This window comes from Podarcis cretensis (genome assembly GCF_951804945.1).
Source record: "Podarcis cretensis genome assembly, chromosome: 8".
NCBI classification, from domain to species: Eukaryota; Metazoa; Chordata; class Lepidosauria; order Squamata; family Lacertidae; genus Podarcis; species Podarcis cretensis.
The window spans coordinates 28,466,301-28,478,535 of record NC_137177.1 but is presented as its reverse complement, the minus strand read 5'-3'; the positions used below and the strand labels follow the sequence as shown (position 1 = coordinate 28,478,535).

General features: G+C 43.5%; 1 protein-coding gene across 1 annotated transcript in view; it reads right to left on the bottom strand.

Annotated features, from left to right (window-relative positions):
* CRYBG2 (crystallin beta-gamma domain containing 2) overlaps nucleotides 1–12,235 on the bottom strand; it is a 66,790-nt gene that overhangs the window by 4,680 nt on the left and 49,875 nt on the right. Inside the window, exons 9-17 of the mRNA XM_079986579.1 lie at nucleotides 10,737–10,863; nucleotides 9,976–10,011; nucleotides 6,656–6,792; nucleotides 5,795–5,921; nucleotides 4,043–4,185; nucleotides 2,991–3,117; nucleotides 1,900–1,932; nucleotides 1,409–1,521; nucleotides 731–860 (exon numbers count right to left, since the gene is read on the bottom strand). Of these exons, the coding sequence (XP_079842705.1) occupies nucleotides 731–860; nucleotides 1,409–1,521; nucleotides 1,900–1,932; nucleotides 2,991–3,117; nucleotides 4,043–4,185; nucleotides 5,795–5,921; nucleotides 6,656–6,792; nucleotides 9,976–10,011; nucleotides 10,737–10,863 (973 nt within the window). The remainder of the gene's footprint in view (nucleotides 1–730; nucleotides 861–1,408; nucleotides 1,522–1,899; nucleotides 1,933–2,990; nucleotides 3,118–4,042; nucleotides 4,186–5,794; nucleotides 5,922–6,655; nucleotides 6,793–9,975; nucleotides 10,012–10,736; nucleotides 10,864–12,235) is intronic.

Here is a 12,235-nt window from a genome sequence, read left to right as displayed (position 1 = left end):
TAGTGCCATCCACTCCTAACTTGGACAGCCACTCCAGAAGGATACCATATCTAGCAGTACTGTATATAGTAAATTTATGAAACCTAACTTTTTTCTTCAGATCCTGAAGCTGAGGCTCTAATACTTTGGCCACCTCATGAGAAGAGAAGACTCCCTGGAAAAGACTCTGATGTTGGGAAAGATTGAGGGCACAAGGAGAAGGGGACGACAGAGGACGAGATGGCTGGACAGTGTTCTCGAAGCTACCAGCATGAGTTTGACCAAACTGCGGGAGGCAGTGGAAAACAGGAGTGCCTGGCGTGCTCTGGTCCATGGGGTCACAAAGAGTAGGACACGACTAAACGACTAAACAACAGCAACAACTCTTTTCTTCCGATTTTGCATCAATGTTTCAAATGAGGTCAGGTTTCTTGTTGCCTGTTCTAATATCCCTTTTCATTTGATTGCTAAATTGGTACCATAACACCCAGAGACATCGGAATCTTGCAGCTGCTGCATCCAAACTTCTTTGGCAGTGCATTGGGCCCTAGTGTGGAAATGCACTGTCCTATCTAAATTCTTGTATATCTAATCCTTTCTAACCACAATTTAATTTAGGGTACAATTTCCATATCTTGTGGCAGAGAGTTCCATAAGTTAACTATGCGTTGTGTGAAAGAAGCACTTTCTTTTGCCTGTCATTTACCTACTGCCAATCAGTATTAGAGCCAAGAAGATGTTTCCAACTTACAATGGGGACTTTCTTCAGCGAGCGGATGGATGTGGTGAAGAGGCAGCCCATAGAGGTCAGTGTTGGATACTCGCCTTCAGAGAGAATGTGTTGCTCTCCATCAAACTGGGGGCAGTCATAGAGAATCCAGCTGAAATAAGACAGAGACATGATTGACTCCATCGCTCAAGTGGCAGCAATTTCATGCTCAGGGCTGTAGATCTGGTTCGAAATCTTTCTCTACTCTAGTGTTTCAAAATCCAAAAGTAAGACAGTTGCTTTAGCATGACCTTTCATTCCTAGCATTATTTGTTCAGGTGAACAAAGAATCATGGATAGCCTCAGTAGCCAACATGAAACCTTCCAGACTTCAACTCCCAATAGCTCCAGCCAGCATGGCCAATGGTCAAGGAAGAAGGGAGCTGTAGACCAGGTATGGGGGAAGTCTGGCCCTCCAGATGTTGCTGAACTACAATTCCTATCATCCCCGGCTATTGGCTAGGTGTGCTGGGGCTGATGGGAGCCGTAGTTCAGCAACATCTGCAGGGTCAAATGTTCCCCCACTCCTAATGGTCCACCAACATCTGGAGAGGGCATCATACTGGTAGTCCCTGCCCTAAATCTTTAGAGCCAACATGATGAGTTCTTCACATCATACCATTTACATTCAGCTGCTGTACTGAGGAAGCATCACTTTACCTGCCTCCATTGACCCTGCAGGAGCGTGGGATGAAATTCTCTGGAAGTGAGGCTTGATCTTCCTTGAAAGAGACGTAATTCCCCAAGAAGTCTGGATCTGAGAAGAGTTGGATCTGGGGAGTCCAGAAAATGTCAGATATGAACAAACTGAGGAAATAATGAACATGGTGGAATCAGACCTGGGGCTGACAGAAATATCTATATCCTGCCAATGTAATTCTGTTTCCTGACAGTCATTTCTTCTCCCCAAAGAAACACTGGGAGCTGTAGTTCTGAAAAGATTTTAACTGAAAAATATTTCCACCCTCACTGAACTACGATTCCCAGGATTCTTTGGTGGAAGTCATAACAGACTGGTAAAATTTTTTAGGAAGTATGGGATAACCAAATTTTGTGTGAATCAGCAGCCCGTCTGGTAGCACCCGTGTAACAGCAGTGTGATGGGCATAAGAACCACCCTCCTGCTTTGCTTCTGAAGTCCACCTGCTCACCTGAGAAATGAAGTGTAGACTGTGTTCCCCAACCTAGAAGTGAGAAACAAGAAAAAGAAGTGGTACACAATATAATCTTTAGGCAAGCCTAGAAAGATAAAAATTATGTGCTTGACTGGATGGTCCTTGAGATCATTTATTCAATCCAAGAGGGGAGGATCCAGAAAAATGCATCCCTCTGGTTAAACAAACCAAATTTTGATGTCTATGATCAAAAATTGTAGAGTTGGAAGGTACACCAAAGGTCATCTAGTCCAACTCCCTACAGCAAAGGAACCACAGTTTAAAAATCCCTGGCAGATGGCCATCCAACTTCTGTTTAAAAACCTCCAATGAAGTCCATCATCTTCTGATATAAGCACTAAGTTCCCATTTGCAGCCATCCCAACTTTCTTCTATATCTTCACAACAGCCATGTTGAGGTGGGTGAGGCTGGGAGCTGGTGACTGGCCCAAGGCAGGCAGTGAGTGAAACCAATACAGTGGTACCTCGGGTTACATACGCTTCAGGTTACAGACTCCGCTAACCCAGAAATATTATCTCGGGTTAAGAACTTTGCTTCAGGATGAGAACAGAAATCGTGCAGCGGTGGTGCAGCGGCAGCAGGAGGTACCATTAGCTAAAGTGGTGCTTCAGGTTAAGAACAGTTTCAGGTTAAGAACAGACCTCCAGAACGAATTAAGTACTTAACCCGAGGTACCACTGTAATGGGTTTCAAGAGCCCATATTCTGAATATTTTCTTTTTGTTTATCAGGGGTGACAAAATGTTTGTATTTTACTGAGAGTTGTAAAACTCCCAAGGCTTAGAGGATTATTATTTTCTGCAGTCAACAAAAGCTTATGCTATAATAAATTTGTTCGTCGTTAAGACAAGACATATTTTGTGGTGGTCAATTTCATGTGTTGCTTTTGAGGGGAGGCAGGCCCTGCTCTGAGAATTGCCCCCAAACATCTTAATCTGGCCTTGCACAAAAACCTATTTGGAAACACAAAATGGAAGGATACGCAAAGCTCCTTCTTGGAGACAGGTGGGATTGGAAACATGCTTTCTGAACTGGGGACACATGAATGCAGAGTTCTTTATTCTCACCTGTAGGATAGGTTGCACCGAGGAGATCTGGCAGCTGCTTGCACCCCAGTCTTCACAGTTGCGGTACACTCCTTTCTCCAGGATATACTGCTCCCCTGAGAAATTCTTATCTTCATAGGCCACCCACCTGGCCGCAAAAATGGAAACGGATTATCTAAACCTCCAAATTCACGATCTGTCACCCAGAGTACTTGCAGCTCAAAGTGCGTGTTTTGCTGACACATCTATCATGTGAAATTTCGACCTACAGTTCTTAATGAGCATAAACACTGCTCTGCTTCTTTCTCCCTCTAGCCTTTGGTGCAACCGTGTTGCAATAATCACCACTCATCCTCGTTAAGTCTGGATACTACCTCCTCTATTCCCTATCAAACTGTTTCAAACAGCAGATTTTGGATATGTACGTACTCTGACTGCATTTGAAACATATTCTACCGCTCAAAGAATTCTGGGCTCTGTAGTTTACTCCTCACAGGGTTACAATTCCCTACAACCCTTAGCAAACTACAGTGCCCAGAATTCTGAGGGAAAGAATGTGCTTTGAAGGTAGAGTGTGTACACAGATTTGGGCTTTCCCTGACACCTATCCTTTCACTTGCTTTTTAGTATCCAGACTGAGGAATAGTTTTGATCATCTCAAAAAGCTCATTTACTTCTTAGAGACCTCTTATTTGGCTCAAACAAAGACAGTCATGTGCTACTGTTCTTTCCCCCCTTCCTTTGTAATTTTTATTATTTTCATTAAACAGTGCAAACAACAAATGTAACCACACAAAGTTATTTCATTTACAAGCTTGTAAAACAACAACAATTTCATTATTTGTACCCTGCCCATCTGACTGGGTCACCCAAGCCACTCTGGGCAGCTTCCAACATATATAAAAACATAATAAAACATGAAACAATTAGAAAAAACTTCCCTATACAGAATCAAACCACAGTGCAGAAGCTTGTGAAGGTTTATGTTGTCGCAGGGATCATGTGCCTCATGCTTCACCCCACTTTCAATGAAACCCTGATGTTGCCTCCCCAGATAACACAGCAATACTCACACTCCACTGAGGACATGGATGGATTGTGTCGTGGTCCCATAGCTGGCCAGCTCAACATCTGGCAGTGCTTCACTGAGTTCAACGCTGGGCCCGTCTTCAAAGTCCATGGCCTCAAACAGCACAAGGGCTGGGTCCAAGAAGTCCTACCGAGCGAAGAAAAATAAAATGTATCAGCACAGCCAGCAGCAACAACCCATCTCCTTGCTGGTGGATTTTCAAGAAAAAGGAGCCTCATTTCACATCCTACAGACCTGAGTTATAGAAAAGGAGGAAAGGCAGTGGGGATGGTTCGAGGGGAGGAGCAAGGCTGTCTTTGCATTCTTGTTTACTATGTTTCTAGTGCTGAGTTTTTAATCCATATTCACATGATATCCAAAATGTATATGCAGAAAATACTACTGTTTGATGCATTGTTTCTCGAATCAGCTTCACACCAAATGGCGTATTTCAGCCATTCCCAATTTGTCTCTTGCCAGGTTGTGAGCATCTTTATGTACGGTGCAAACATCCCCACCCACCCCCGGTCAATGACCCTTGGTGTGTAAACATACAGAAATGAATCTGACACTAATGAAACTATGCTGATGTGAAAGACTACAGTGTGGGGGAGGGGAAGAGCTGTGAAACACACCAGGGAGGAAACAGCTTTACAGCACTCTAAGTCAGTAATGTGAACACACTGTAAGTGACAGCAGAAGGTTTAGGGATTGTTGTGGATGTTGTGTAGGTATTATTTTGTTTTTCGTAACTGTTCAATAACAACAATGACAACAACCAGAAAAGCAATTGCTCAGGCTGTGAAAAGGGAATGAGTTAGTAAACAGCCTGTTGACAGGAAATTGCTAATTAAAGATGCATTCGGAAACACTCTGGCATGGAGAAAAAATAACTAATTTAAAAACATGTAACACGCTTACAGCTACTGTTTTAATTGCTTTTAATTCTGAATTCTAAATTGTTGTAACATGCCCTGGGAACCGCTGGAGAAGGGGGGCAAAATCATCATCAACAACAACAAATTTGTTCTGTCTTTCTACAGAAACCATACTCAAGTGGTTGACAATTCAAAAAATAGCAGCAATGAAACTACAAATGAACAGTAAGGAAAATTACTATAATAGCAGCAGTTAATAATAATAAAATATAATAATACATGGGATACCGCCAGTGCTCCTTTCCTCAGTGCAGACACACGTGAAATAATCATGTGCAATGTACACTAGGATGATTTCTTTAGATTTCAAGGGGGCGTTGTCCTCACTTTCGTAATAAATAATTGGGAAACTACAGCCTGCATCCTGCTTTCACACTGGATAAACAAGACCTATAATTGCATTTTCAGTAGTTTCCATTGCCTGTCCCCGATACAGTCACTATTCCATGGCCACAAAGCACACTCAGTTCTTAGCCAGCAGTTTTGGAGGCTGTACCTCCCTCAAGCTCTTTTCCTAAATATATATATTTTTTGTCCTTCTGCAAACTTTGAAGGTGCCCCCTAAGTCTCCTAATACCTGCCTCGTGTGTGGGTAGTGCTGGTTGGTTACATAAGCATTAGCCGGAACACTGAAGGGAAAGTTAAAAGAAATAAAACAAATAATACTTCTGAACTAGTCCTGTTTCTCCCTGATATGGCTGAACTTTGACACTTCTTATTTTAGGAACTTGGCATATGCTTTGAGCCAGGAAACTTTTCTTCCCTCGTAGCAATAAATCTCCCATCCATCACCCTGTTAAGCAGACAGGTTTTCTCACCGTCCGAATCAGCCGAAGTGACACCAGTTCTTCATTGTAGCCTCCCCACTGTGTCCAGTCATTGTACTCTCCTTCTTCCAGCAGGTACTGGTGCCCACGGAAACCTTCCTTCTCATAACCAATCCAGCTACCAAGGTGAAACAATCCGACAATAAGAGAGTGTGCATGTAGTACAAAAGACAAATTACTCTCCCTCTCCTTCCAGATGTACAACCATCTTTCCTCTCCTCCATCCCCAATAATTCATGGGATCTTTTGGTTGTCCCACTGCCCTCAGAGACTTGGGGGCAATGGTGGCCCAGGAGAGGGCATTCTCTATGGCAGCCCCTACGTTGTGGAGCTTCCGCTCCATCTCAGATGTCAAAAGCCAGTGTAATGAGCAGGGAAATGACAGCAACAAGCAGTACTGTTTATATTGGGGTGGGCAGAAGGTGTGGGATCAGCTGTTAGAGCCATGATTGTGAATACACTCTGCCTTTAAAGCACGTTTGAAACACATTCTTTCCCTCAAAGAATTCTGGGCACTGTAGTTTACCCCTCAGAGAGTTACAATTCACAGCAACCCTTAGAAAACTACAGTGCCCAGAATGCTCTTGGATGCCAGGAGTTGAGGAAAGCAGGTGGGCTAAACAGGCAAGGTTGAGGATGCAGCAAGCTCCAAGGGAGAAGTGGCTGGGTTGAGGTCAATTTCCAGTACAGACAGTGAATGTTGCTCATGCTCAGACTAATTGTCCAGTTCTGCGTCAAGGGCTTCCTAGACCTGGGTGATCAGGGACTGGCGTGTAGGAGTCAGCTGACAATTATTGCTGCCTAGATGGCTCCTTTGCCCTACAACACTTATTCATTCTTCCAAATGCTCACCAGCCTCCTAGGATTTTCAGAGAGCCTGCAGTAGACATCTTGGAGTCCTGGTTGTTTTCTGGCTTCTTCAGGTTGTAAATGTCTCTGCTTACTTCCCAGCTATGACCCAGAAAATGTGGCCTCTCATAGATTAGAGCCTGCAGAGGAAGAGGGAGAAAGAGAGAATGAAACATGGAGAACAATGAGAGTAAAATGGTGGACACCTCCTCCTTCTGGTGTTTTTCACAAACTTTTGAACCTTTCTTGCTTTTAAAGAAAAGAGCAACCAAAATAATGAGGGCCTGGAGCAACTCACTTTTGAGGAAAGCTTACAATCTGGACTCCTTAAATGTCTGGGATTTCTTTTTATAACAGAGCAAATTCCTAGTTCTTGTGGTATGTTCAACAACGTTCAGCTCATGTTTGGAAAAAGCTCCAGTATGGAAGAGTTCCTAAGTCCATAAGCACTGCTTTCTCTCCCCCTTCCTTTTGCATGCCACTCTATTCATCTACATTTTACTGTAGGCTGTAGCCACTTGCTATTTATTCCTTTAAAATCTATAAGCACCACCCCCAACAGCCCAAAGTAAAGGATGCCTGTTGGACATGTTTCTGCAAAAACGACGCATTGGCATATTTCCTGCATTTTATTCTACGTGTAACATTTCAGTTTTCTGAGCTCCAAAATGTGAAATGCCTGTTGTAGAGTGTGTTTTTGCAAACTTTAAACGACATATTTTACTCAGTAATGCCTGATGAATTACAGGTAATGGCAGAAAGAAGGAGGAAAGGTGAAACTAGAAAAGAGAAACTGAACTCACAATCCAGGAAGACCACTTAAGCTTTCTTTCCCTAGGTAGATTAACTGTCTAATGACTTTTTCCACTCAGTACAGTGGACATAAATTAATAAAGACTTTAGCTTATTCCAAACAAAGATTTGCTGATGCCTCTTGCTGAAATGTGCAATGCTAGAGCTAGCTTAAGTCCTCTAGCCCCCTTTTCTGCTGGGAAGTATTTTTGCCCTATGTCAGGGAACTGCCATCAGTGCCGGAGGGAGAGAGCAAAATCCAGAGGGATTCCAGAGAGCATCCCGGGATTGGGAGAGGCAGCCCCTCTTCTGGGGAAGAGAATCAGCGTAGCACCAGTGGAGAAGGGGGGCAGATGGAGACTTCCGGGTTAGCGCGATCGGCTAATGGCGGATTCCCTCCGAGCTCCGGAGGGAATCGGCTCTGCTGAAGACGGGTCCTACCGCGCCGGCGACGCGGGGACCCTCAGAAACCGCAGGCGCGGAAGCCTGCGGACTTGGTGACTCGGTGGGCACCTTTAAGCGCCCTCCCTGACCCACGGAGAGCCTTTTTAAAGGCTACGGAGAGGGTACGGGGAGCGGCGTGGTGCTGAGAGTAGACCGCTACTTCAGTGGAGCGAAGCCGCGTGCCATGGCCGGACAGCGCTGACTTTTTTCCCAAAATTCGGACTGGAAACAAATAACCCGTGAGTAGAATGGAATTTGGACTTTAAAATCTATATCTTTGAATTCGGTACAATCGGGGGATGTGCTAAAGGGAAGTCCGCACCCCCCTATCTACAAACGATCTAAAGCAAGGATCGGTGGACTAAGGTGGAGAGTACTGTTTTTGGTGTTAGATAAAAAATATTTCCATGAGTTTGACAGAAGAAGTCTTTGTGCTGGAGAGAAAGTGAGGAGTTTTGGAAGCTTTTGTGTAAACCGCCCCCCCCTCCCGAACCCGGGAGCGTCCTGTGTGTGAGCCGGAGGAAAAAGAACAAGGAGTTTGACAGCTGTCAAAGGAGCTGTCAAACGGGCGGCTAAAATTTAAGAACTTTGTTATTTAATAACTTTCTGAACTAAAAGTGTTGCTTTTGAACTGAGGTGGCTGGAAACAACGTAGTCATAAACAACAAAGTAACGGGCTGTTGGAAAAGGACTATCAAGCAACTGTAATCCCCCTAGGGGGAACTAGAGACATTACAATGGCTGCAGAGGGAAAATTACTGGTAGAGATAGAAAGAATGTTTTTTCTCGTGGGAATCCTGCAAGAGCAGAGTACGGCTATGAACAAAGAACTTATGACCTTGAATTCCAAAACAAACGACTCTGCTGAATGCATAAAGGATTTGCCTGATAAGGAATCTGCAGCTGAACCAGAAAAAAACTTTTGGAACCGGTGGAGAGAAAAGAAGGAATGGAAAAAGTGCAGGAAAATATCAATCAGAAGCCCATATTGTCAGGAAATAAAGAAGAAGATCTTTGGATTACAAATCTGCGAAAGATGAGAAAGATGAAGGAGGAAGTCCCGAGAGCACTTGGAATATTGGAATTCAAAAGAGTAAAGAAATATGATTGGGACTTCCTCCTTGAGTATGGGAGATCAACTGACTTTTTGCAGCAACTGCTATTAAGTATCTTGGATGGAAGAAAATATGATGTGACTGAGATAGAATTCCTTCGAGACCTGAGGACCAACAAAAAGGGCTACCAACAAAATCGGCAGAGAGAGTCTGACAGAGACTTGAAGGCCTCTGATGTGAGGAATCCGGGCTAGGATAATTGCTTGGGAAGGGATGGAAACTGGGGTAGGGAGGGAGGGGAGAACAGAATTTCAAAATTTTATGATTTTCGTATTTGGCCATTATGACATATAATTAACAAAAATACAAAGGGAGAAATTCGTGGAAGGGTAATTAGGTCGACCTTAGAAAAAAAAAGATTTAATGTTTAAAAGAGAATTGGATAAATTAAATTTGGATAAGTAAAAAGGATTAAGTTTAAAAATAACAATAATATGTTAAAGATGGGAGATAAGAACTTGCTGAACTAATTTTTGGAATTGGGATGTATGAAGAGGGGGTGGGGGGAAGTCAGGGAAAGGGGGTAATGAAAATAAGAGTTTAAAAATATATATGTTTTGTTTTTGTTTTTGTTTTATAAAATGTGAAAACCTAATAAAAATTTTATAAAAAAAAAAAAAGAAGGGGGGCAGATGGGGGAAGCGGCGAGGCTGTCCCATGACTCCTTGCCGGGGACCAGAGGAGAGAGTAGGGGTCCTCCGTTGCCCACGCCCTCCTTGCGCAGAAGGCTTTCGCGCAGAGAGAGTAGGAGGAGACTAGGCGTCAAAGAGCTTCTTTGCTGGAAGAAGTTTAAGAAACACCCACTGACAGATTCTGCCAGCGATTGAGACAGCCACGGGTGAGTGGCTGTCCGGACAGAAAAGGTTCACTCAGGCAATACACCCGGGTGTTTGCACCGGCTTATGCACGAGCAACCCCTAGAACCATTACACCCTAGGATCAAATTCAGCAGCAATTATTTCCTCCTCTTACCTTGGGCTCGCCAGGCTTTTCCACGACAGGACAGCCCTAAAACAAGAATAAGCCAGAGTGAGAATTATGTGAGTGGATCTGTCTACTCCGTCTTCCTTTTCATGGACCACTCTGCCATCGCGAGAACAGGATGGTGGACTAGATGTGTATTAGATCTGATGTAGCGGGTCTTTTCAAATATAAAATGTCATTCTTTCCAAAAAATATTTGCTGTCTCCATGCAGTTCAAGCCTGCCTTCTGAAGTGTAAACAAGAAACCACAAGCAAATGGATAGCTTGGACACTCATGCCCCAACATATATTTATGATTTAGATTTATAAGCTGTCAATCACTTATAATGATCCCAGTTTATGCCAGGCTAAGGGACGAGGGTGGTGCTGTGGTCTAAACCACTGAGCCTAGGGCCTGCCGATCGGAAAGTCGCTGGTTCGAATCCCTGTGATGGGGTGAGCTCCCGTTGCTTGGTCCCTGCTCCTGCCAACCTAGCAGTTCGAAAGCACGTCAAAGTGCAAGTAGATAAATAGATACTGCTCTGGCGGGAAGGTAAATGGTGTTTCCGTGCGCTGCTCTGGTTCTCCAGAAGCGGTTTAGTCATGCTGGCCACATGACCCGGAAGCTGTACGCCAGCTCCCTCGGCCAATAAAGCAAGATGAGCGCCGCAACCCCAGAGTCGTCTGCGACTGGACCTAATGGTCAGGGGTCCCTTTACCTTTACCTTAAGGTTGAAAACAGGAGGAAGATGCTGCCAAACAACACTTACCATCTTAATTGGATGCATGGAGCAGATTGAGGGGTCCTTGGCTCCCCAGGCTCGCAAATTGGGATACCCACCGGGTTCTAAGACATAAGGATCGTCGTCAAAGAAGGGTTTTGAGTAAACAAGCCACCTGTGGAGCATAGAGAGAACCATGAACGACTGCTAAAACTTTGTAGTGTCATGTGCCCAATGAACTGAAAAGCACATCCTAGTGGCAGCCCTGGAAGGAGAGAGGAATGCATATGCTGTGATTGGAAAGACAGCAGTCATGTTCGAACATCATGGTAAACCATAAAGCATATGCTGGGTGTAAACACACCAGAATCCCTTAGCTTAGCATCCCAACCAGGGATCATGGTTTTGCTCCAACAAGCCATATGGCTACAGAATGTAGTTCACTGCGAGGGAGCAGACCACAATCCCAGGTTTCGACATAATGCTAAGCCAGGGAACATGGTTTGTCTCCTCCCAGCGCCAGGAGAAGGGAGCTGGAAGGAGTGAAACAGGTGCCATTTACTTGTGCATGGTAAACCATAGTTTACAGCCAGAGTGAGGCTTCTGAATTGACCAGATGAGATATAAAAAGCAGGAGTTTGGTCTTGTGTATCATCCTGATCTGAAGAGTCCAGTCCACTCAATACTAAGACCAATATTAAGTCCCTAGTTCTGTCTCCAGCAGCTGAAGGCAGGGACTTCTGTGCTTCTGAGACATTTTCTATATTCCAGGATGAGGTAGAGAATAGGAGGGAACTGACCTTCTCAAGCCCCTAACAGTTAACAGCACATATCGTGGGGGTGGGGGTTTAAAAAGCTCCCCTCCCTATATATAGGGAAGCTCCAGCAGAGTGGTATGGAAGGACACACTTCCCACTTCCCTCTTCTCAAGCCTCACCCAGTTAAATAGAAATACCAGCAAAACCACATGTTTGTTCTGAACAGACGCTTCAGTGTGTCAGCACCAATAATTTGGAATTTCCTTCGCAGCGATTATTAGGCAGGTGCCTTCACTGTATTGTTTTCAGCACCTGCTAAAAACTTTTTGTTTAAGGGAGCCATGTAAATTTGAATTGTATTTTAATACATAATTTTATTTTTTAATGTATATTTTAAAACCGTTGATTTTATTTTGCTTTTTAAAGCCTAACTTGTTTTAAATATCTGGTTTTATCCCTACTTTTAATATATATTTTATGCAAATTGTAGTTTTATTTCATAATGCTAAAAAACATTTTTGTTTAGACAAGCCTACTCAGATGTTTAGATAGTTGATGCGTATTTTAATCTGTTTTAGCCTATTGTTATTTTAATTTTTTGAATGTCTTAAATCATTGTTGTTCATTTTTCTTAGTGATAATTTTATTGTTGTATCTTTTTTTTTGTAAACCGTTTTGTGGTATATGCATTTTATGACGTAAAGAGATCATATAAATGCTTCATAATGCTGATTTTTATTTGGATTGTTTTTAGCCTAACTTCTTTCTAGCACCTGATTTTTATTTATA